A 24,161-nucleotide genomic window follows, 5' to 3' on the forward strand; every position below is an offset into this window, starting at 1 on the left:
TCAACCAAGCTAGTGTTGTCAGTGTTGACAGGAGAAGGAGTATTGCTGGCGGCCATTGATCAAAAAAGAGGAAGAAGAGAAAGCAAGGCGGCCAAGAGAAAGAAAATTTTTAGATTTCTAGAGTATCGATGGTTCTGATACCATGTAGAAGATGTAGGTCTGAATGAATATCTTATTATGTGTAAACAGAATAATATATACAGAATACAGAAAGAGAGTTATGGTAAGGAGTTATGAGAATTGATATACACGTAATATCCTAGACAATCAGATCATAGAGAATATATCTTTCCATACTAACTAATCTAACCCAGTTAAGATATAAAACCAAAATAATTACTGCATAGTATGGAATAAATTACTTTGTCACCGCATCCTCCCATTCTTAGAGCAACTGCACACTGTGGTATCTTACAAAAAATTTAAACTTTTATAAAGTACAAGATTAAAAATCAGAGATAGAAATAAGTAATAACATAGGTTCTCTTTGAGAAACTGAAGAAAAAAGTAATTCATTAATATTTTTAATAATTAGTTCATCATTAGTTCACTTTATCTTTTTATGATACATAATTTAATTATTAATATGTTATTATAAACTACTACCAATATTTTATTTACTAAACACCTATTTGAGTTCCTTGAGCGATGTACACGCTCTTATATAAGAAACTCACTTTCACAAAAACATAGCTCTCTCTCTCTCTCTCTCTGGTTCACCACAAATAAATCCTTTCTTATCCGTACTGCATGTGTTTATGATGGTGTTGGTGGACGAAGAAAGAAGCATAGAAGAAGGGCTTTTGGAGCTCAGTAACCAAACTGACGCTTCAGGCTGTCGTATCACTGCCTGTGTTATCCTCAGCACTTTCGTCGCCGTCTGTGGCTCCTTCTCCTTTGGAGTTGCTGTTAGTTTATTTTACTTTTTCTTCTTTTTATTATATATTAATATTTAACCCAAGAAAATAATATTATTACGAAAGATTTACAGTGTTTGTGGAACCTATATTCCAGTATAAAAAGTAGTCAGATAACTTTAAAAGCCGCAGGCAAAGATCGAATTCGCAGCTATGTCCTGTCTCTATTTCATCAAAGTTTTTAGGCATCTCCAACCACATTCTATTTTTCACTCTGAAATAGAAGTTAGAGTAAAAATACTCCAATTGTACTATATTTCTCACTCTATAATAGAATGAAAAATAGGTTTACTCCAAAAATAACTTTTTTTTTTTGTTAATCACTTTATTTTTTACTCTAAAATAGAGTACCATTGGAACAAACTCAAACTCTATTATAGAGTTACTCTATTTTAAAATAGAAAATAGAGTAAATCATAGGAGATGATCTTAAAATAATTTCTTTTTTAATCATTTTATCGCAGATTGGTTATACTTCAGGTGCTGAGATAGGAATTATGAAAGACATGGGTCTCTCTATCGCAGAGGTATGTCTCTCTTTTAGTTTTTTTTTTTACTATTTCCATAAACAGACATTAAAATGAAACTAATCACAAACTACTTATTCATTCAAATTGCAAACTGCAATAGATAAACTATCAGGAAAAGATATATCGTCGTTCTCCGAAATACTGAAGTTGACTTTACGTGTGGTCCACTTCCATTGTACCCTCTTTTGTTTTTTCTTGTTAACATCCTCCATTTTTACCTTTAGAAATTTGTAATCGTAAGTTCTTCAAAAAATGTTAGCATGATATATAAACCCTAACTTATCAAAAAAAAAATATATATAAACCCTACGAACAAAAGATATATAATTTCCTTATATAATATAGATAATTTACCCATTAATATATCTAATTTTCTCATGTGTGGATTTTTAAAATCATACAAAAATAGTGTATATATCTATCAATTGTGTTAATTCCGTCCGTACTCTCTCATTTACGAGGATGGAGGTTATGTATTTCACCATGTATCCCTCTTTTGTTTATTTTAGTACCGTTCAATCATGTATTTCTCTTTTATGCTTTTTTAGTGAATAGATTACTTAATATGTATTAGTATTTCTTGTTTTAGTAACTAATGTTCCAATAAAACAGATCTACTCATCAACTTTGGCAATCTAAATTTTCTCAAAAAAAAACTTTGGCAATTTCTACTTTGAGTAATCAAGAATATTTTTAAATTTTAATCAAATTTCAGTTCTCAGCGTTTGCCTCACTCTCTACGTTAGGAGCAACATTCGGTGCATTGTTCAGCGGTAAAATGGCGGTCGTGCTAGGAAGAAGAGGAGTAATTACATATTTACCTTTCCATAATCATAAAAAAAAAATTTAGTAGGATTTGATAACCAAAATTTTCCCATTAAAGAAAAAATAATCATGGCAAGAGAAAAAAGAATAGAAACTTCCTATCATAAATGTATATTTTGTTGCTTTGCATGATTTGAAGACAATGTGGGTCTCCGATATCCTTTGTGTCATTGGTTGGCTGTGCATCGCTTTCGCTAAGGTATTAACAAGATATCCTTTTTTTTTCACTGATATTAACAACATATCTTACCACAAACATAAAGGTCGTAATTTCATTTTTCTTAAAAAGTGATCAAACAATTTATCTTTTGGTTATATATACCCAACAATTTAATAGTTTTTCTTTTCTTTTGGTCTGCATGAATGGTACATAAAAGAATGTGTTGTGGCTACACTTCGGAAGAATCTCATCGGGAATAGGAATCGGCTTGATTAGCTATGTGGTAATTAAGAGTCTAAGACTATCTCAAATAGTTCACATTATTAATAGAAATTGAGCTACATCTACTGATATAATATTTTAAAATGAAAATAGAATGATAAACAAAAAATAAATAAATTATTTTATTTGTAGAGTAAACCTAATTTTTATTTTATTATCCAGTAAGAGAATAGAAAACTGAATTGTATTTTTTTTACTTTAACTCTATATTATAGAAAAAAATAAAATGAAGAAGATGTTCTAACATGTTATTCTACTAATTTTTACATATATCCTATATCATTTTACAAATTTTTATCTTTATTTATCTATTATATACATTTACTGTTGATTTTTAAATGTACACCAAGTAGGTACCTGTCTACATAGCAGAAATTACGCCAAAACATGTTCGCGGTACATTTACCTCGTCAAACCAGGTATTTTTTTCAAAACGAGTTAGTACTTTAGTTTTAGGAAATATAAAGAAAGCCGACAAAAAACATGAACAAATTATGATAAAACTAAATAAAAAGCAAAGCATGAAAATTCAAAATATTTAGAAAGTACCAAAATTGGGTAAACATATTTTTGTTAAAATATATATATATACACGTTATTCCAACTCCAATCTGAATGAAACTAGTTTTAAATTAGTTTGACCAATATATATATATATATATATATATATATATATATATATATATATATAATCTAATGAAAAATCCACCGTATAATTTTAGTTATAAATATTTGTATGCAGAGCCGGATCTGAAAATTTGGAGTCCATAAATATTTTTTGAAAAAAATATAATTCTTTTTTCATTATTTGGAGATTTCATTATTTATGGACTCCAAATGCAGAGCCGGATCTGAAAATTTGGAGTCCATAAATATTTTTTCATTATCTGAAAATTTGGAGTCCATAAATCCACCTTTTAGTTATAAATAATTTTTTTTATGTAAGAATTTACAAAAAAAAAATTAGGGACCAAAACTAATGTCTTATTGAGTTTGTCCCAAATCCGGCCATATTTGTATAATTGAAAGTTTCATTCAAATATCCCAAGCCTTTGTGGCTTTCTTATGAGTGTACCCTTTTGAACTCTCGTGTGACTAACTATTGTAGCTTCTTCAAAACTCCGGACTCGCCATGGTTTTTTTTTGGGGGAATTTCATCAGCTGGAGGAAGATGGCTTTACTAGGTAAAACTAATTATTATTTCATAATCAACATGGAAGTGATGTTTAAATACGGAAGAAAATGGCATATAGAAGTCTAACATGGAAATTTTCATTTATACTGCGGATAATTCGTTGGATTGTAATCGTAAGAATTAGACAATAAAATTTAGTATATATGATTTTGATGTAAATTTATTTGAATTATCTATAAGAATTAAATGAAAAATAAAATAAAAATATTTTTACAACGATATTTTTCTACAATTTACTAAAGTATTTTAGAAAATATGATTTGTTCAACCCAATTAATCACTCCGAATGTACCAACTAATAGAAATCTAATATTTTATCGTTATAGGTGCTCTACCATGCGTCATTCAAGGGATCGGTTTATTCTTCGTACCAGAGTCTCCAAGATGGCTGGTTGGTTTTTTTTTTTAAATATATTCTCAATTTCGTAAGAAAACCCGTTATAGTCTACTAACTACGAGAAGAAATAAATGAACCTTGATTAAACTATTTCAATTTTAAGTTCTCATAACAAAACTATTTCAATTTTAAAGGCAAAAATTGGTGCGGATGAAGAACTAGAAAATTCACTGCTTCGGCTTAGAGGGAGAGATGCTGATATTTCACGCGAAGCCTCAGAGATTCAAGTGAGTTTTACTATAAAAATAGCATCAATTATATATACTTTTAATATATATTCATTCCTTGACAAAAATATAACGTAGAAGTAGAACCAGAGCCTCAATGAATGTTGTTTTGTTTTCAGGTTATGACCAAAATGCTAGAACGTGATTCAAAGTCGAGATTTTCTGATTTGTTCCAGAGAAAGTATAGACACATTATCGTGGTACAGTTTTAAATATCTTTTAAATATAAGTATATAAATTTTCCAGACTGTATAAATTTTTCGTATTTATTTATGTGAGCATTTTTATTCCTCAGGTAGGAGTCGGGCTAATGTTGATACAACAATTTTCGGGTAGTACAGCTGTAATATCTTATGCAAGTACCATTTTTAGCAAAGCTGGTGAGACTAATTAAGTTTTATAGATGCACGCACGCACACTCACACACTAGCATAATCAAATTATTACTCCTTTTTTCATGATGAGAAGAGACAAGTTAATTAAATCAGATATTCACCATGGGTTCTCTTTTCAATTTGTATTTTATGTGCTTAAATAATTAGCTTTTGGCTGAAACAGGTTTTTCTTTGACCATTGGATCGACATTGTTAGGCATCTTCATGGTAAGTATATACATTGACTACATTGATACTGTATTTGTGAAAATCAAAATATGTTCTTTCATATCCGTTGTCATTCAACTACTTAAATATTGCGATTTGCGACATTTTTAGTCAAATTGAATTTCCATTTTTTGGTACTCTTCTTAGCATCGAATGATGTTTGTAAACTATTCGCAGGTACCAAAAGCCACGATTGGTCTAATTCTTGTTGATAAATGGGGCAGACGGCCCCTTTTGTTGGTGAGCATGTCTTCTGTATTTCTCTTTAGACCAATCATTGTTGTTGATATTGGTTTTACTTTTGACAACTATAGACTTCAGCGTGTGGGATGAGCATAACTTGCATGTTTATTGGGCTCGCGTTCACATTACAGGTTATTTTACGTGTATATATATGTTGTCTATTGTGTTACTATTAACTAATGTATTGTATATTTGGTATGAGTAGAAAATGCAATTGCTTCCGAAACTAACTCCAGTGTTGACGTTTTTATGCGTTACGGTAAAACATTTGATCTACTTTCACACTGCTTCAAAAATATTTTTGGTTTCTTATAGGATTAACGTAATTACAAATTTTCCTTTCTTGGCAGCTGTATATTGCATCTTATGCAGTAGGAATAGGATGCCTCCCTTGGATAATTATGTCTGAGGTACATGAACTCTCAAACTTTTATTTAAAATGTCGAAAATAATATGTCATTTTTTTTTTGTAAATGAAGTAACAATTGCATGATTTTGTGTGTGTGCAGATATTTCCAATGAACATAAAAGTAACAGCAGGGACATTAGTTACGTTGGCCTCATGGTCAAGTAGTTCGATCGTCACTTACGCTTTCAATTTTCTATTCGAATGGAGCACTCAAGGTATTCTTTTTATCAGTTTGGTTATAACTTACAAATTATTAAAACACGTACAAACAAGTTACATGCATGTCTGGACAAAAACAATATAAATGTTGATTGACAACAAACATTATAGATGTAGAAGAATAATAATATAAATTTATAGTTGTATCTAGATTTATTAATAATTGAATTTTATAGAGATATTTCTTATTTAACTTTGGTTAATATAAATTATGTAATAGGAACATTTTACATATTCGGGGCTATTGGAGGAGCAGCACTGATTTTTATTTGGTTACTCGTTCCGGAAACGAAAGGATTATCACTTGAAGAAATACAAACGTCGCTTACTCGTCAGCCCAACGAAATAAATCGTATGTAGACTGAAAAAGAACTAATGGTTCTCTCTTTTTCATGGTTTATGGTTTATGATGTTACATATGGTTTATGACCGTATATAACATTCATATACTCGTCGAAAAAGAGAGAGCCATTAGTTATTTTCTATTACTTTGTTATACTCATCGAGAAAGAATTATCTCTCTTTTTCATGGTTTATGATGTTATATATACTCGTCGGAAAAGAACTAATGGTTCTTTTGTAAAGAAAGAAAAGGACAAGAAGTTTGAAATGAATGGGTACACGATGTGATTATTATTAGGCAATAAGTAGAAAACTAGCAGAACCACAAACGATTAAGCAACACTGGACACTTAGAGTACATCAAGCAATAGAGTTAAAATCACAAAACAAGACACCTTAATAGAGACTTCATCAGGAACATGAAGAGTTGAAAGAGAAGCAAAGCAACTGAAGCCAGATTATTGAAGATGGCCACCAACATGAACTCCGATCCTTCTATTGCTCTGGACCATACCACGAGCCACGAGTTCGACCTCAATAAACCATCCAAGGGAGACGAAGCAACAAATTTAACATTCGAACACCCACTACCAGAAGCGAGAAAGAGCGTGTGGGGTTATGATACCCACTTGTAGCGGAATACTAGCTCATAATACCCATGTCCCTTTCACTACTCATACGATTCAATCTTTGTTCATGACTCAAGAATTTTTCACCCAGTTCACGGTCGCAACGCGCTACATCTGGGGTGGATCCATGATCTACAACATCCAATATGAAGTATCGGAAAACACCTCCGATGTGGTTTACAAGATCATTACTCTCTCTGTCCTGGGTAAACAAACCCTAGACAGTATAAAGAGATTACAAGAGAAGTACATGGCTAAGAGCTAAGCCTAGAACAACATATCTATATCTAGCTTACTCTATCTCTCTAAGAGACGCCATGGAAGCTCCGACCTCCTAGAGGCTCAACTTGAGCTTAGAGATCCCTGTCGTGATCTCTCCTTCTTTGTATCAGTACTTTACCTAATGGGCTTCAATGATTAGGCCCATATGTTGTCCGCGCGTAACTTGTGCAAGCCGACCCAACATTGAACATGTCTAATGGGTTTTGAACAAACCTCACAAAACTCCACCTGTTTGGTCCAAGTCCATAACCCTTACTTTGTGCCGACACCTCCTGATGCTTTGAGCAAACCTGCTCATCTTTTGCATCTCTTTGTCTTCTCTTATCTCTTCTCACTTCTCTCAGCTCCACCTTGAGCCAAGCTTGAAGTTCCTTCATGATCTTCTTTAAACCTGCATAAGCTTTAACTTATACACCACAACCGCTCAAGTAGATTAAAACACTTAAATCCACTTAGCCCCATCAATGAACATAGACATCACGCCTGATGAAAGGTATGTGACAATCCCATTGCCATTCTGAATATCCATCACCTTCATCTATTGTCTTGAGTTGCGAACCTAGCTGCTACACTCCAAGTGTCAAGCTCAACTCCTCATTGACGTCGTGTTACTTCATATCTTGTTACTCCTCGTGAACTTATCAACAACACAACTTTGCTGTCAAAATCACAAACCTTTTCAAGTGCTTGAACAGAGACCTGAACATCCTTCTGCAAGTTGATTTCCTCTTTGGCCTTTCGATTCCACCCATGTGCACTGAGCCTTGAATCAAATTCCTTGAATACTGTGCAATAACCTTTGAACCACATATGCTTCAGACCTGAAACAACCTCTGATTCTCTACTTGTTTAAAACACTCCAGCTTTGAACACGTTTTTTACCGATGCTACTCTGAACAGGACCTTCCATCCAATCATCACTGCTGGATAGACTTTCGACACAACCTTGGTTCACCCTTCATGTTGTTAACAGAAATTGCTACGACATAATTCTCCTTGAATCAACTGCAAACCCTTGAAGTTACTCATGCTCCATATCTCTGAAACAGTTTTTGACTTACCCTTGATGTTCTTGAACAGATTACACTTGAGCATCACTTTGTGCCGCTGCACACTTAAGCATGACACGCCGCCTAAAACCACATGATTAGGAAGACTATCGACACAAGTATCTTTGCTCTATCATCTGATCAAACTGATATGCAATAACATAACCTCCACTAACAGATTTAGACCCCACTGCTAGTTGAATGAACTGAGCCTCGTACCATCGAATCCATGATACGCCTTGGCTCTCCTCACGAGCTGCCTGTGATATTTTATCTAGAATCCTAGATATCCTTCTTTTACTCAGCTGTGAAATCATTATCTCAATACCTTTCTTGTATTAAGATGTCTCCAAACACCGAAACATGTGCATCACCATCAACGACTTGAACACGCCTGTTAGTCATTGAACCCGCCAGTAGCCTGATGAGTACCTGGCCATCGATGAGTATCTGTCCATTTGCTAATGTACTTTCTGAGGACACTGCCTCAATATTCCCCTGTGATGCGACCATATCCAGAACTTCACCGGTTCCTTTTCTATTAAATGCAATCAGCTTTTCCTTGCATTTAGACCTTCATGAAAGCTTCTTTCAGTTCCATGACTTGAGCTTAAGATGAGCCTACTTGTGGAGAATAAGTCTTATCCTTCCTGAGATGGACAAACTATAAGACAATTCCCTACAATGCCTGCAATGTCTTCTAACAGTTTCTTACTTTGCTTCATCTCACCATTCTTCATCTTCACTGCTCAATATTTCAGTATCTCTTGATACTTACTTCCCTTCAGTTTAACCAAGTACCTCACCATGTGTTATCTTGCATCATACTCGGTATTGATTTCGTGGTCCTCTGTATCAACCTCAATGCAGTGTAATCATGATACAAATGCCGATTTCACTTGTTTTGCCTACAAGTTACTTTATGTAAGAATCCTCTTACAAATCTCCTGATGATGCACCTTGTATTTGTTAACTGACCTTGATACTCCTGGCCTTGACATACTGAACATATCCACGACCCTCTTGTCATGGAATAACCTTTCCTTTTAGCTCTTACTCTCTTGAGCTGACCATGTTGCTAACCGAAACTTTTACCCTTCAGCTGAACCAATCAAGACATCTTCTAACCAGTGACTCACTCCCCCTGGAATCAGATTATATATATATATCCCTGATGCATCAATCCTTATATAATCTCAGTGGCACCACCTGAATTAAATAACCCTTTAGAAGTACCATGTCTCTGTAACTAAGTTTCTGCAACTGTTCATTGTTTATGTCGGCCTTTCACTGTATCTCTCATCATCCAACCATGTGATGCTCCTGAGATACTCCCTTACAGCTTCTCTCGTGTCAAAACTCGGACCCATGACGAGTTTCTCAAGCTGTAATCATACATGAACCCTGACTTGTTCAAGCATGAAGTTCCGACCCGGTCAACTTTGCAAATTTCTCATTTTGCTTATGAGCTTCGATTATTGTCCGAGAGCTCCACTTTGACACTTATGGTCGTGACACCAAACTGGTGTTCCTTACTCCTCTTCTGAGTCTATTCATCTTGGATTTCCGACTCAGGCATCCACGACGATTCCTCTAAGGTATAACTGATATCTTGCATATTTCCATTGTTTTATTCATTTACCCATGTGCATTTTGATCATATAGACTAGGATTTAGACATATTTAGGTTGCATTTTTCATACATGAGTATTTATCAGGTATTGGAGTACCACGTGGAGTTCTTGGAGACAATTGGGTGCATTTGGAGCTAAAAAGAGGTGATAAATGTGATCATTGGACGAGCAGTGCATGGGAGCGACCGCACCGGAGCGACACCGTGAAGTTGCTGTGACACCCCTCCAGAGCGACTTGACCAGAGCGACACCCCGATGTCGCTCGCGTAGAAACAACAAAAACGCGCCCGGAGCGACCAGTCGCAGCGACCCCTCCGGGTCGCTCCCAAAGCCTGGAGCGACCTTACCACAACAACGCGGAGAAGTCGCTCGCGTCTTCATCCCCAGGAGCGACCAGTCGCAGCGACCAGTCACAGCGACCTCTCTAGGTTGCTCCCGAAGAAACGACCCGGGAGCGACTTCTCGCAGCGACTACTGGAGGTCGCTCCCGACCTATTGTTTACCCGAATTCATTTCTAATCAAGGGCCTTTGGTCATTTCATTATGCACGTTTTACACTTTCTAAACCTATGTTTAAGAATCCTTTGTAAGCCATTGGAGGCAGATTATCTGGATCTTAAGAAACACAACCAAAAAAACCGCTTGGAAAGTTCATCTCTTTGGATTCAATCGATTTTCTGTTATTGCAATCCTGTTGTTTTCATATCGATTCTCTGTATTCCTCTACATGATTAATCTGAAATCCAATATGGGTTTAAGAGGAATCATAGAGATTAGTGAGTAATCACCTTTTGAATTCATGGGTTAGGGAGATTAAGGGTGATTAGGTTAGAACTAAGATGTTTTAGTGTAGATCATTCTTAATCATTGCTAGTAGAGTATTCATAATGCTTCTTCTGAGTTAGATACTCAAAAGTTGACATTTAGGCATTTCCCACCCAAAAGGTGTTTGATGAAATGCCTGAGACAACTCTTCTAAGCTTTTAGCATATTTTAGCGAAGACATTTGTTGTTAGAAGTGCTAAGATAGCCTTTAGACTTGCTAGTAATGATTGCTTTCATATTGTTCAACCAAAGACATTTGTTGTTTGAAATGTGTTAGTAAATGAACATTCATCTAGACATAGAGTCTGTTTAGAATTGTGTCTAAGCTTAAGGTTGATAGTTTGATTGTTCGTTTTGCCATCCTTAGTTCGAAACTTGATCACCCGAGGTCTAATTCCTATGCCCATGAGTTCTCTTTTCCCTTAGTTAAGAAAGTCGTTTCATTTATCGTTTTTATTATTCTGCAATTCCATTAGCATTAATCGTTAGTTTAGAAAACCTTTTTAATCATCGGTTGCACTTAGATTAAGCAAGTACTTGCACTCTCAGTGCTTGAAATCCCTTAGAATTGGTTCGACAATCTTTTATACTACATCATTTGTTTTAGGAGCCTTCAAAACTTTTAACATCAAATGGGCACCGTTGCCAAATTCTGAGTAGATTTGAACATTGAGATTTAGTCAGTTGCTTGAGACTAAGTCATTTTTATTTTCTTTTGTTACTGATTCTCCTTCTTCACCTCCCTTTAATTTACAGGTGTAATAACTTGAGGAGCAGGGGTCCATCAAACCTAGTTTCAAGAGCTGGAGACATCAGAGCTTTAGAGAGAGAGTGTGCTAGAAAGAGAAGAGAAGAAGACCAGCAGGCTCACTTGCAGAGAATGGATACTGATATGGGAGACATACCTCGAAATGATGCGGACGTCAATGGAGCTAACAACGGTCCACAAAACCAACAGCGAGCAGCTCGACCCATTGGCACTTATGACCGCCCAAACATTCATTGTCACAGATTGGGAATCTGAGCACCAGCTGTAGCAGCCAACAACTTTGAGATCAAATCAGGACTCCTCAACGTGATCGAGAACAACAAGTATCATGGCTTGGCTCTAGAGGACCCATTTGATCACTTGGACAGGTTCGACAGCTACTGTGGGTTGTCAAAGACCAATGGTGTGTCCGAAGATGCCTTAAAGCTCAAGCTATTCCCTTTCTCTTTGGGGGATAAGGCACGTCAGTGGGAGACGTCTCTACCCAGCGACTCTATAACCACTTGGGATGACTGCAAGAGAGCATTTTTGGAGAAGTTCTTCTCTACTTCAAGAACTGCTAAGCTGAGAAATGAGATTTTCAGCTTTCAACAGAAGAACTTGAAAGAATTCAGTGAAGCCTCGGAGAGATTCAAGGGCTACCAAGCTCAATGCCCACACCATGGCGTCTCTAAGGAAAGCTTGCTGAGCACATTCTACTGGGGTGCTCTTCCTAAGTACAGGGCCAGACTGAATACAACTAGCAATGGGTTCTTCTTGGGGAGAACTGAGGAAGATGCAGAAGAGCTGGTTGACAACATGGTAAAGAGTGATGCAGTCTACAGCGGAGACCACGACAGAGGCAGTAGATCAGATGACAAGCAGACGAGGAAGGAGTTGAAAGCTCTACAGGATAAGATAGACATCCTCACTGCTGATAAAGCCACCCAAGAGCAGCTGCACTTTGTTGGTAACCCAAGCCAAGAGACACCACCTGATGCTCATGAGGTTGAGGGTTTGGAAGGTCAAGAAGAGCTGTGTTTTATCAACAACAATGGTAGCTGGTACAAAAAGGAGCCCAACTTTCAGTACAACAACTACCAACAGAAATCTTATTCCAACAACCAACAAAGTGGTTATCAGCCTCGAACAACCAGCAAGGCAACTATCAGCCTCAACAAAACCCTCCTCCTGGTTTCAACAGCAAATGACACCATTCTTCCCAACAACAAGCTAATCCTTCTACCTCTACTCCTCAAGTCAGCAGCACTGATGCCCTACTGAAACAAATCTTGGAGTCTCAGACAAAAAGTGAGAAGCATGTTGGCTATGAGTTGAAGAACCTTCACTAAAAGATTGATGGAAGCTACAATGAGCTCAACAACAAGTTCAGAACCTTGGAGAACCAGTTTACTGCCATGAACACTCAACAAAATCGCCAACAAGGTTCTTTACCTGGAAAATCTGAGCAAAACCCCAAGGAGACCATGAAAGTTATCACCCTCAGGAGTGGTAAGGAGTTACCTCAAAAAGCTCTCACCAAGGATGCTGAGAAACAAGGTGAGGGGGTTGCCATCAACATAGATGATGAAGTGGTGATTGTTGATGAGAAAATCAATGATGAAATCTTGGAGAAGATTTTGGAAGCAAAAGGTAAAGGAAAGGTTGGGGAAGAGAAGAAAACAGTGAAAGATGGTGAAGTTGTTGCTCCAGAAAGTGAGAATTCTTTTGTTCCTCCTCCCTATGAATCCAAACTACCATTCCCTGGTAGATTCAAGAGGCAGCTGCTAGAGAAGTACAAAGCTCTATTTGAGAAGCAAATGAGTGAAGTTCAAGTCACAATGCCTATCATTGATGCTTTCATGCTAATTCCTCAATATAGCAAGTTCCTGAAAGATGTTGTAGCTGCAAAGAAGAAGGAGATGGAGGGCATGATGATTCTCACTCATGAGTGCAGTGCCATCATCCAGAGGCTCGTTGTTCCAAAGAAGCTAGAAGATCCAGGATGCTTCACATTACCTTGTGCTCTTGGACCTATGGTATTTGATAGATGTCTCTGCGATTTGGGAGCTAGGGTCAGCTTGATGCCTTTATCTGTTGCTAAGAAGTTTGGTTTCACTCAGTACAAGAAGTGTAGACAGTCTCTAGTATTGGCTGATCGTTCACTGAAGTACCCTGTGGGTATCTTGGAGGACCTCCCCGTTATGGTTGGAAAATATGATATCCCTACAGACTTTGTGGTGCTTGAGATGGATGAGGAAGCTGCAGATCCTTTAATCCTTGGAAGGCCTTTCTTACCAACAGCAAAAGCAATTGTTAATGTGAAAGAGGGCAAGATTGATCTCCACTTGGGTAAAGCGCATGTTCTTCACTTTGACATCAAGGAGGTAATGAAGAAACCAACAGTTCAAGGGCAAGTTTTCTACATTGAAGAGATGGACGCCCTTGCTGATGAGCTCCTTGAAGAGTTGTCACTAGAAGACCCTCTCCAACATGCTTTGATGATAGAGAGAAAAGCTGAAGTGATTGAGAACCTGGAGAGTGCTGCCTATGGGATGATGATGGATTCACACAGAGGATTTGGTAGTAAGGATCTGTATGAGGCGCTGCCACAAGTGGTTCATCAAGAAACCTCAGTTATTCAACAAGAGGACACCCAACAAGACGACTGGAGCGAGCTTAAGGCACCTAAAGTGGAGCTTAAACCTCTCCCCAATGGTGTAATGTGTGCGTTCCTTGGTCCTAATGAAACCTACCCAGTCATTGTGAGTAGTGAACTTACTGAAACTGAGCTATCTGAACTTTTGAAAACACTTAAAAGATTTAGAAAAGCAATAGGTTACTCTCTTGATGACATCAAAGGAATATCACCCTCTTTGTGTATGCATAGGATACATCTTGAGGGTGAATCAATGACTTCTGTCGAGCATCAAAGAAGGTTAAATCATAACCTGAAGGATGTTGTAAAGAAAGAGATTCTTAAACTCTTAGATGCTGGTGTTATTTACCCTATTTCAGATTCTAAATGAGTATCTCCTGTGCATGTTGTGCCAAAGAAGGGTGGTATAACTGTAATTAAAAATGACAAGGATGAATTGATACCAACAAGAACAATCACTGGTCATAGAATGTGTATTGATTACCAAAAACTGAACTCTGCATCGAGAAAAGATCATTTTCCACTTCCATTTATTGATCAGATGCTTGAGAGACTTGCAAACCATCCATTCTATTGCTTTCTTGATGGATATTCAAGATTTTTCCAGATCCCCATACATCCCAATGATCAAGAGAAAACGACATTCACATGCCCTTATGGTACCTTCGCATATCGAAGAATGCCATTTGGTCTATGTAATGCTCCAGCCACCTTTCAAAAGTGCATGATGTCAATTTTATATGATCTAATTGAGGATATTGTGGAGGTGTTTATAGATGATTTCTCTGTCTACGGATCTTCGTTTTCTGCTTGTTTGTCAAACTTGTGCAGGGTCCTACAGAGATGTGAAGACACCAACCTTGTGATGAATTGGGAGAAGTGTCACTTCATGGTTAAGGAAGGGATTGTGCTGGGACACAAGATTTCAGAGAAGGGGATTGAGGTGGATAAGGCCAAAATCGATGTTATGGTTGGTTTGCCCCCACGAAAGAGAATGAAAGACATCCGAAGTTTTCTTGGTCATGTTGGGTTCTACAGAAGATTCATCAAGGACTTCTCCATGATCACTAGACCATTGACCAGGCTGTTGTGCAAGGAAGCCACTTTCAGCTTTGATGTGGAATGTCTACAAGCCTTCAAGAAGCTGAAAGGTGAACTCATCAGTGCTCCGATTGTCCAGCCACCTGATTGGGATCTCCCCTTTGAGATCATGTGTGATGCTAGTGACTATGCTGTGGGAGCTGTTTTGGGGCAGGAGAAAGATGGCAAGACCCATGTGATCTACTACGCGAGCCAAACCCTGAATGATGCTCAGATGAGATATACCACAACAGAGAAGGAGATGTTAGCCATTGTCTTTGCCTTTGAAAAGTTCAAAAGCTACTTGGTGGGATTTAAAGTCATTGTCTACACAGATCATGCTGCGCTGAGACACCTTTTGGCAAAGAAAGATGCAAAACCCAGGCTCTTGAGATGGATTCTTTTGCTTCAAGAGTTTGATTTGGAGATCAAGGACAAGCCATGAGTTGAGAATGGTGTAGCTGATCACTTGTCCAGGCTGAGAGTGGAGTGTGGCATTCCTATTGACGAAGGACTTCCTGAGGAACAGATCATGGCTATTGGAGCAGTGATGGCAGTTTGTGAGACTGGTATGAAGCTTGAAGAAGTCAAGGCAACAGAAGAGAAAGAACCTTGGTATGCTGATTTGGTAAATTACCTAGCCACAGGAAAAGAACCTTTGAATCTTATGGGCTATGCCAAGAAGAAGTTCTACAGGGATGTGAAGAGACACTACTGGGATGAGCCCTACCTCTACATTCTCTGCAAGGATCAACTTTATATGAGAGTGGTTGCTAATGAGGAGATTGATGGGATCCTTACACAGTGTCATGGACCATCCTATGGAGACCACTTTGCTACAAGCTGGATTCTGGTGGCCACATATGTTTAAGGATACACAGGACTTTGTTTCAAAGTGTGATTCATGCCAAAGGAGAGGGAACATCACAAAAAGGAATGAGATGCCTCAAAATCCAATCCTTGAAGTTGAAGTGTTTGATGTATGGGGTATAGACTTCATGGGGCCATTTCCATCATCTTTTGGTAACAAATACATCCTTGTAGCTGTTGACTATGTCTCCAAATGGGTGGAAGCTATTGCAAGTCCCACCAATGATGCTAGAGTTGTAACCAAGATGTTCAGGAGCACCATCTTTTCAAGGTTCAGGGTTCCAAGAGTTGTAATCAGTGATGGAGGGTCTCATTTCATCAACAAACTGCTTGAGGGACTTCTCAAGAAGAACGGTGTTAAGCACAAGGTGGCAACTCCTTACCACCCTCAAACAAGTGGTCAAGTTGAGATTTTTAACAGAGAAATCAAGTCCATTTTGGAGAAGATTGTGGGGATTACAAGGAAGGATTGGTCAATTAAGCTTGATGATGCGCTTTGGACTTATAGAACAGCTTACAAGACACCTCTGGGGACCACACCCTTCAACCTAGTGTACGGGAAAGCTTGCCATCTGCCAGTGGAGCTTGAGTACAAGGCACTATGGGCAGTAAAGTTGCTGAACTTTAACATCAAGAGTGCCAAGGAGAAAAGACTTCTTCAGCTACATGAGCTTGATGAGAAAAGAATGGATGCTTTTGAAAACTCAAGGATCTACAAGGAGAAGACTAAAGCTTTCCATGACAAGAATATCCTGAAGAGAGATTTTAAAGAAGGAGATCAAGTTCTTCTCTACAACTCTAGGCTGAAGTTGTTTCCAAGAAAGCTTAAGTCAAGGTGGTCCGGTCCTTTCAAGGTCAAAGAGGTTAGGCCATATGGGGCAATAGTTTTGTGGAGTACTGATGGAAGAGACTTCACAGTCAATGGGCAAAGGGTTAAGCTCTACATGGCTACTGCACCAGAGGAAGATGGGGTTTCAACTCCACTTTCTGATCCTACCCCGGCCTAATCTAAAAGGAGGCAAAGTCAAGCTAGAGACTTAAAACAAGCTCACTTGGGAGGAAGTCTCATGTATATCCTTGTACATATTGCATTAATATTTTCATTTTCATCATATTTTCTAAAAAAAAAAAAAGATAATTGAAGTTGTGCGCAGGTGCTTGATTGATTCGGATTGATCAAAGAATCATTCGTGGGAGCGAGGACCTGGAACGAGGATGAAAGGTCGTTCCATATGGGAGCGACGTCACCACAGCGACAGCCCGAGGTCGCTCGTGTTTTTGATGTTTGGGTGCGCGAAAAATAGACCGGGAGCAACGTCTTCGGAGCGACAAGGCTAAGTCGCTCGCGAATAAGACTACCCGAGAGCGACCTCTTGCAGCGACAAGGCCAAGTCGCTCGCGAATAAGACGACCCGGGAGCGACTTCCTAGAGTGAGCACATGAAGTCGCTCCAGCTGGAAGCGACGTCTTCGGAGCGACACAGCTAGGTCGCTCGCGAAGAACCATTTCGGAGCGACGTCTTTGGAGCGACACCGCTAGATCGCTCGCGAAGAAACAACCCGGGAGCGACGTCCCGCAGCGACACCCTCAAGTCGCTCCCGAGCCGATCCAGGTAAGTTTTCTTCGTTTTAAAACCGGTTTAATTAAAACAAACCAAACCCAAACGCCCCCAACCCTACCCAACACCCACGATTTCATCTTCCTCACCCTCTCCTCCTCTCATAAACTCTCATACTCTCTCAAACTCACCCACACCAAAAATAACCTAACTTTCTCAATCCTCAACCAAATCAACAAGTTCTTGTTGCTAAATCCAAGTTTTCGCCCCTGTAATCTATTCCTCACCATCCATTCACCATTTCCTTTCATCCAAAGCAAGGTATTGAGTTTTTAAATTCAAATTCGGAGGTTCATGAACCCTAGAATTTGAAAATCAAAATTTGGTCATTTTCTTTCTAGATTGTGGTAAAATAGACTAGGAAAAGCTTATCTATCAAGTTAGGTTGTTGAATCAATGGTGAAATTGAGTTTAATTTGAACTTTGGCAAAAAATTAGGGTTCATGGATTTGGGGGTTTTCAAAATTGACCCAAATTGAGTGTACTACTTGGTAAGTTAGTATGTTAAGGTGTTGAAAGGTTTGATTAAAGAATCCTCTCATTCTAGAACCTCTTTGATTATTGAATTTTACTCTTGCCATTTTCTTTTGCAAAGTTCATCCACTTATCCCTTTCTAAGTTTGGAATTTTTCAGGTACCAATGGTTAAGAAAACTAAGGGAAAGTCGGATGCTGAGAAGCAAGAAGCGGAGAGATGAGAATCGGCATTGAGAGAGAAAGATTTATCCTCGGAACAAACTGGCTCGAGGACTTCTCGGCAGCAAACCTTGGCTGCAAAGAAGACAAAAGAGCAGGAGAGGAGGGTAGGAAAAAGTGTAGCAGTTGCCACAGACGAGGAGAGTGGCGATGAAAGTGCGGATGAGCAGGCTCCTACAAAGAGGTCCAAGATGTCAAAAGGGAAGGAGGTTGCCGTTGATAGAGACAGGGCGAAAACTCCATCTGAGGAAGAGCTGTATCATCATTTGCTGAATGGGGTAACTTGGACTCCAACCAGATTCGCTGACCTTGATTTGCTGAAGGAGGTGGGTCTCGATTCTGATATTGAGGCAATGCTGGGGCACCTGAAGATGCTGAAACTCCTCACCATGACCTACCCTACCTACCGGGATGTCTCCTGTCAGTTCTTGTCTTCCCTTGAGGTCACTTACCATGACGCTCTGCACGTGAGGCAAGGATTGGGCAAAATTAAGTTCTAGGTCAATGGGAGAGAGTACAACATGAACTTCAAAGACATTGGGAGAGTCATGGGTTTCCAAGACTTGGCAGACTACTCCCTTCCCAAGTGTGAAAACCTCCCCACTCAGCTTTGGAAGTTAATCACTGGAAACAAGCACTCTACCGGGGCTGACAAGAACTCACATATCCGGCACCCGTCTGTACGCTACCTCCATAGGATGCTCGTCCATGCATTCTACCTACGGAAGCAAGCTGGTAATGTCACCGAGGAAGACATGCAACTGCTCTGCCCGGCAATCCGCCCCTACGCCCCACCTGGAACGTTGCCCCTTCCAAGCAATGACATCTATGCTTCCTTTGGGATGGTCAGCTTCTTCGTGAATCGTCTCGAGCACTACAGAGACTGGGCATGGTACACAACTGATTCGCAACCAAAGGTTAGGATAGGCAGGATGATCACACCACTGCTCCAATTTCTGAATGTTCCCATGGGAAAGGACGCAGCAGGGCCTAAGTTCATCGATGGCACTTACTTGACGATTGCCACCTATTTCAGTGGGATGTATGGGAAGGACTACATCTACCACTACTACTTGCAGGGCAAGCCGGTCGAAGTGGTTCTTCCAAACCAGAACCTGACGAGCTTAGAGAGACCTGGAGCTATCAGCTTCAACATATCCCAGGAAAACTTTCTTGGAGAACACGGGTCTCTCGGTCCCATTGCTCCACCAAGGAAAAGGAGTGTTCTGACGAGACATTACGAACCTCCTAGGGAAGCATCTGTACCTGTCTATGGACCTCTGCGCTACTACTTCAAGCCACATGATGGGGTTCTTCCTCCTGGTGCGCTTCGTGACGCTCATGAGCATATTGGTCGACTTCAGAGATGGAACAAGGCACAAGACAGGACAATAGAAAAGCTGAAGGACAAGTGCAAGGCGCTGAGTAAGACGGTGAAGAAGCAAGCAAAGACTTCAGCCAAGTTCATGAAGAAAGTGGCCGATGTCTTGACCAGAGGAGGCATAGCTGGATGTAGCTCAGCGGACTTCGCTTTCGCGAACACATCAGTACCCCAGCCCCCACCTCAGCCTACTGATCTTGGTTTCCCTCTCACTGATAGACAGCTCCAGCGAACATGGAGGAACCCACCCATTCAACCCTCCACCTCAGGCAACAAGTCTCCATCCCTAGCCTCTTCATATAGTGAGGCTGAGATTGACGAGGTTCAGAGCCAACAATGGTATGGAGACTACAGCTCAGCATATGGGAGTTACTACACCACGTTCCCACCGGACGACGACGATGCTGGGGCCTCTGCCCCTACTCACTTTCCTTGAAAGTACTTCATTATTTCCCCTTGTATATACCATCTCATTTTTGCATATTAGCTTTTTCTTGTGGGTATCTCCCTCTACTTGACAACACAGAGACTGTGTAACTTAAGTTTGGGGGAGGTACCAAGTATTTGATCACGTTTGCTTTGATGAATTTGCATTGAGTCTTGCACACATACGTTTTTGCATTAAAAAAAAACATATAGATTGCATCACTTGCATTTTTAGGAGAGTTTAGATCATATAGGTTGCATTCACTTGCATTGGGAGCAATGATTTAAGATGCCTTGTAAAGAACACTATCTCACACTCGAGTAGCTATTGCATCTCTCAAAAAGCCTTGTATGTTTCGAGCCTTGAAAACTCTTCCTGAATCTCATTAGTTGCTGAAACTCAATCTTTGAAGCCAACTACATCCTTATTTGAACTGAACGAACTTAATGCTTCTTGCTTATGGTCCCTTGTGTACTGAGTCATGGATATACACACTTGAGTTGTCACATCCTTTACGCCAATCTTTTTGACAAACTCGAGTGGTACACCACTCCCAAAACCCCTTCCTCTTTTTAAGCTTTCATTGTTTGATGAGTGAGGCCTTTTTCGAAAAGTCTTACATGTGCATAATGTTGAGAGTATCGGGAACGACAATGCTTGATCTTCATTCTTGCTAGATTAGGTACTCTATTGTCTAGCTATAGGTTGGGGTGAGTATTGTGATTATGATTTGGAAGTATGAAAAGTTCGAAGGAAAAGAATATACTCTTTGTGTTTAAATGGATAATCTTATTGGAATTAGTAGATAAACATCTAGCTCGAGTTTATGAAAAGTCTTGGCCCCCGAAAAAAAAAAATAATAATAATAATTAAAAAAAAAGAAAAAAAAAAATATATATATAAAAAAAAAAAAAGAAAAAAAAAGAGAAAAGGGGGCTAACAAAGTTGTTAGGAGCTAAGATTGTTTTGAAGTTGAGGAAAATCTTTTATAGATGTCAAAGAAAAAGAGTTTTATGTGCAAAGTGTTCTTGGGTTCTTTTGGTGAGAGATGTGAGTTGGGTGTGACATTGGGAAGTGATTGTGTAACTTGAATGTTTGGGAAAAGGGTAGAACAATGGAGATTGAACATTGTATGCATGAGTTGGTCCATTTCTTAGATATATTATGTGCAATGTCAAGGCTACTTGTTTCGAGAGTAAACCACCTTAAAGATCATATATCTTGAACCTCTTGACTCACTTGAATAAAAAGCTTTCCCTTACCCAACCAAATGATTTGGACCAATTGACCATTTGCAAGAATTCACCTGATGTTTTATGCTTAATGAATGTGAGAGTTGGTTGATTTGAATGTGTGGATGCTTGATGATGAGTGTAAGGGCAAAAGGAGTTGAGATAGGTCTAGAGAAGCTAGAGTGTAATGAGAGAGTGTGCTCTTGTTGGGTTAGATGTTGAATTAAGTGCTAGTGATGTTTCTTTTGGCTATGAGCTCCCACCTTCAACCCTCTCTCCCTATGAGTTCTAGAAAGTTCACTTGTGTACAAGTAAAAGAACAAGTTTGGGGGAGTTGATATCTTGCATATTTCCATTGTTTTATCCATTCACCCATGTGCATTTTGATCATATAGACTAGGATTTAGACATATTTAGGTTGCATTTTGCATACATGAGTCTTTATCAGGTATTGGAGTACCACGTGGAGTTCTTGGAGACAATTGGGTGCATTTGGAGCTAAAAAGAGGTGATAAAGGTGATCATTGGACAAGCAGTGCATGGGAGCGACCGCACCGGAGCGACACCGTGAAGTCGCTGTGACACCCCTTCAGAGCGACTTGACCAGAGTGACACCCCGATGTCGCTCGCGTAGAAACAACGAAAACGCGCGCGGAGCGACCTTACCACAGCGACGTGGAGAAGTCGCTCGCGTCTTCATCCCCAGGAGCGACCAGTCGCAGCGACCTCTCCAGGTCGCTCCCGAAGAAACAACCCGTGAGCGACTTCTCGCAGCGACTACTGGAGGTCGCTCCCGACCTATTGTTTACCCGAATTCATTTCTACTCAAGGGCCTTTTGGTCATTTCATTATGCATGTTTTACACTTTCTAAACCTATGTTTAAGAATCCTTTGTAAGCCATTGGAGGCAGATTATCTGGATCTTAAGAAACACAACAAAAAAAACCGCTTGGAACGTTCATCTCTTTGGATTCAATCGATTTTCTGTTATTGCAATCCTGTTGTTTTCATATCGATTCTATGTATTCCTCTACATGATTAATCTAAAATCCAATATGGGTTTAAGAGGAATCATGGAGATTAGTGAGTAATCACCTTTTGAATTCATGGGTTAGGGAGATTAAAGGTGATTAGGTTAGAACTAAGATATTTTAGTGTAGATCATTCTTAATCCTTGCTAGTAGAGTATTCATAATGCTTCTTCTGAATTAGCTACTCAAAAGTTGACATTTAGGCATTTCCCACCCAAAAGGTGTTTGATGAAATGCCTGAGACAACTCTTCTAAGCTTTTAGCATATTTTACCGAAGACATTTGTTGTTAGAAGTGCTAAGATAGCCTTTAGACTTGCTAGTAATGATTGCTTTCATATTGTTCAACCAAAGACATTTGTTGTTTGAAATGTGTTAGTAAATGAACATTCATCTAGACATAGAGTCTGCTTAGAATTGTGTCTAAGCTTAAGGTTGATAGTTTGATTGTTCGTTTTGCCATCCTTAGTTCGAAACTTGATCACCTGAGGTCTAATTCCTACGCCCATGAGTTATCTTTTCCCTTAGTTAAAAAAGTCGTTTCATTTATCGTTTTTATTATTCTGCAACTGCATTAGCATTAATCGTTAGTTTAGAAAACCTTTTTAATCATCGGTTGCACTTAGATTAAGCAAGTACTTGCACTCTCAGTGCTTGAAATCCCTTAGAATTGGTTCGACAATCTTTTATACTACATCATTTGTTTTAGAAGCCTTCAAAACTCTTAACATCAATAACTCACACACGTTTCTACTAGTTGTGGTAGCGACTTTATGCTTCTTGAACAAGTGTTGATGACTATTGTCTCATACCCTTTATCCTCAGGATTACAACCAGTCGTAACAACCTGTTCAACCCGATTCCGCCTGCGCATTTTTCTCTGCCTTTGACCAGAACCTTCAAGCTAAGTCTAACCTTGAATCGGCCTTTCCCTTTAGGTTCTTTCTGTCACTCACACGATCTCACTAAAATTGCTACATGCTGTTACCACAAATAGCCATTTGCTCCAACATACCCTTGTGTAGGCTTTTACACACTTTTGTCCTTGCTCTAGTTGCTTCTTCGTGGAGGTATAACCTATTCCTGCCACACTGACTTGGTGACTATTCTGGCTTTCTTCTTACAGCCAGAAACTTTCCGTGTCACTCTCACGACCTCACTAAAGTTGTTACATGCTGTTACCACAAATAGCCATTTGCTCCAGCATATACTTGTGTAGGTTTTTACACACTTTTCCCTTGCTCTAGTTTCCTCTTCGTGGAGGTACACACGGTTTCAGTCACAGTAACTTGGTGACTCTTCTGGCTTTCATCTATCTGCCAAAAACCTTTCCTCACATGCACCCACGAGCCTGACTTGAACTGACCCAAAACAAATCACCGTTGTTTCGTCATATTGTTGTCACACGACAACCAACCTTTGCAGCTGCAAGATCTGTTGGTCATCTTTCGCTAAGATAACATGCATTCCTTGTGATCTCTGAAAAACCTTCAGTCCCTGTGAGATTGATGACCTTTGATTCCATCTCCTTAAGTCTATATTTGACTTAATGTGAGTCTGTCTTCCCTTGAGATATCCTCCATCCCAAACGACTCAAATCAATCTCCAACACTGCTGATCACAAACACGCCCACCTGTGCAGCCCTCTTGTTGC

General features: G+C 39.2%; 1 protein-coding gene and 1 non-coding gene across 4 annotated transcripts; one reads left to right on the forward strand and one right to left on the reverse strand.

The window, feature by feature from the left end:
- The first annotated feature begins 618 nt into the window (after window positions 1-618).
- LOC106368379 (sugar transporter ERD6-like 18) lies at window positions 619-6,645 on the forward strand. Of its 3 annotated transcripts, XM_013808326.2 has the most exons (18): window positions 619-908; window positions 1,382-1,444; window positions 2,163-2,252; window positions 2,412-2,471; window positions 2,650-2,715; window positions 3,068-3,133; window positions 3,823-3,898; window positions 4,236-4,300; window positions 4,441-4,533; window positions 4,653-4,733; window positions 4,829-4,913; window positions 5,092-5,135; window positions 5,313-5,375; window positions 5,450-5,509; window positions 5,584-5,637; window positions 5,729-5,788; window positions 5,888-6,002; window positions 6,227-6,645. In XM_013808326.2, the coding sequence occupies exons 1-18, from the start codon at window positions 759-761 to the stop codon at window positions 6,364-6,366; spliced, it is 1,431 nt and encodes a 476-aa protein (XP_013663780.1). In that variant the 5' UTR covers window positions 619-758; the 3' UTR covers window positions 6,367-6,645. The 3 variants fall into 3 exon arrangements, with proteins under 3 accessions (XP_013663780.1, XP_013663782.1, XP_048603945.1); XM_013808328.2 differs by lacking the exon at window positions 2,163-2,252; XM_048747988.1 differs by lacking the exon at window positions 619-908 and having other exon boundaries at window positions 1,420-1,444; window positions 1,548-2,252.
- Window positions 6,646-12,097: 5,452 nt separating this feature from the next.
- Window positions 12,098-12,204, reverse strand: LOC125582699. Its single transcript, XR_007320155.1, has one exon. It is a non-coding gene; the product is annotated as a small nucleolar RNA R71 (small nucleolar RNA).
- Between the last annotated feature and the right edge of the window lie 11,957 nt (window positions 12,205-24,161).

This window comes from Brassica napus, chromosome C2, assembly GCF_020379485.1.
Source record: "Brassica napus cultivar Da-Ae chromosome C2, Da-Ae, whole genome shotgun sequence".
In the NCBI taxonomy this organism is placed as follows: domain Eukaryota; kingdom Viridiplantae; phylum Streptophyta; class Magnoliopsida; order Brassicales; family Brassicaceae; genus Brassica; species Brassica napus.

Excerpts from the sequence above, each read along its gene's own strand:
- LOC106368379 (XM_013808326.2), top strand. The coding sequence starts at position 759 with ATGATGGTGTTGGTGGACGAAGAAAGAAGCATAGAAGAAGGGCTTTTG. Across the intron at positions 2,253-2,411 it reads TCGTGCTAGGAAGAAGAGGA|ACAATGTGGGTCTCCGATAT; the intron begins GTAATTACATAT and ends CATGATTTGAAG. Across the intron at positions 5,136-5,312 it reads CATTGTTAGGCATCTTCATG|GTACCAAAAGCCACGATTGG; the intron begins GTAAGTATATAC and ends AACTATTCGCAG.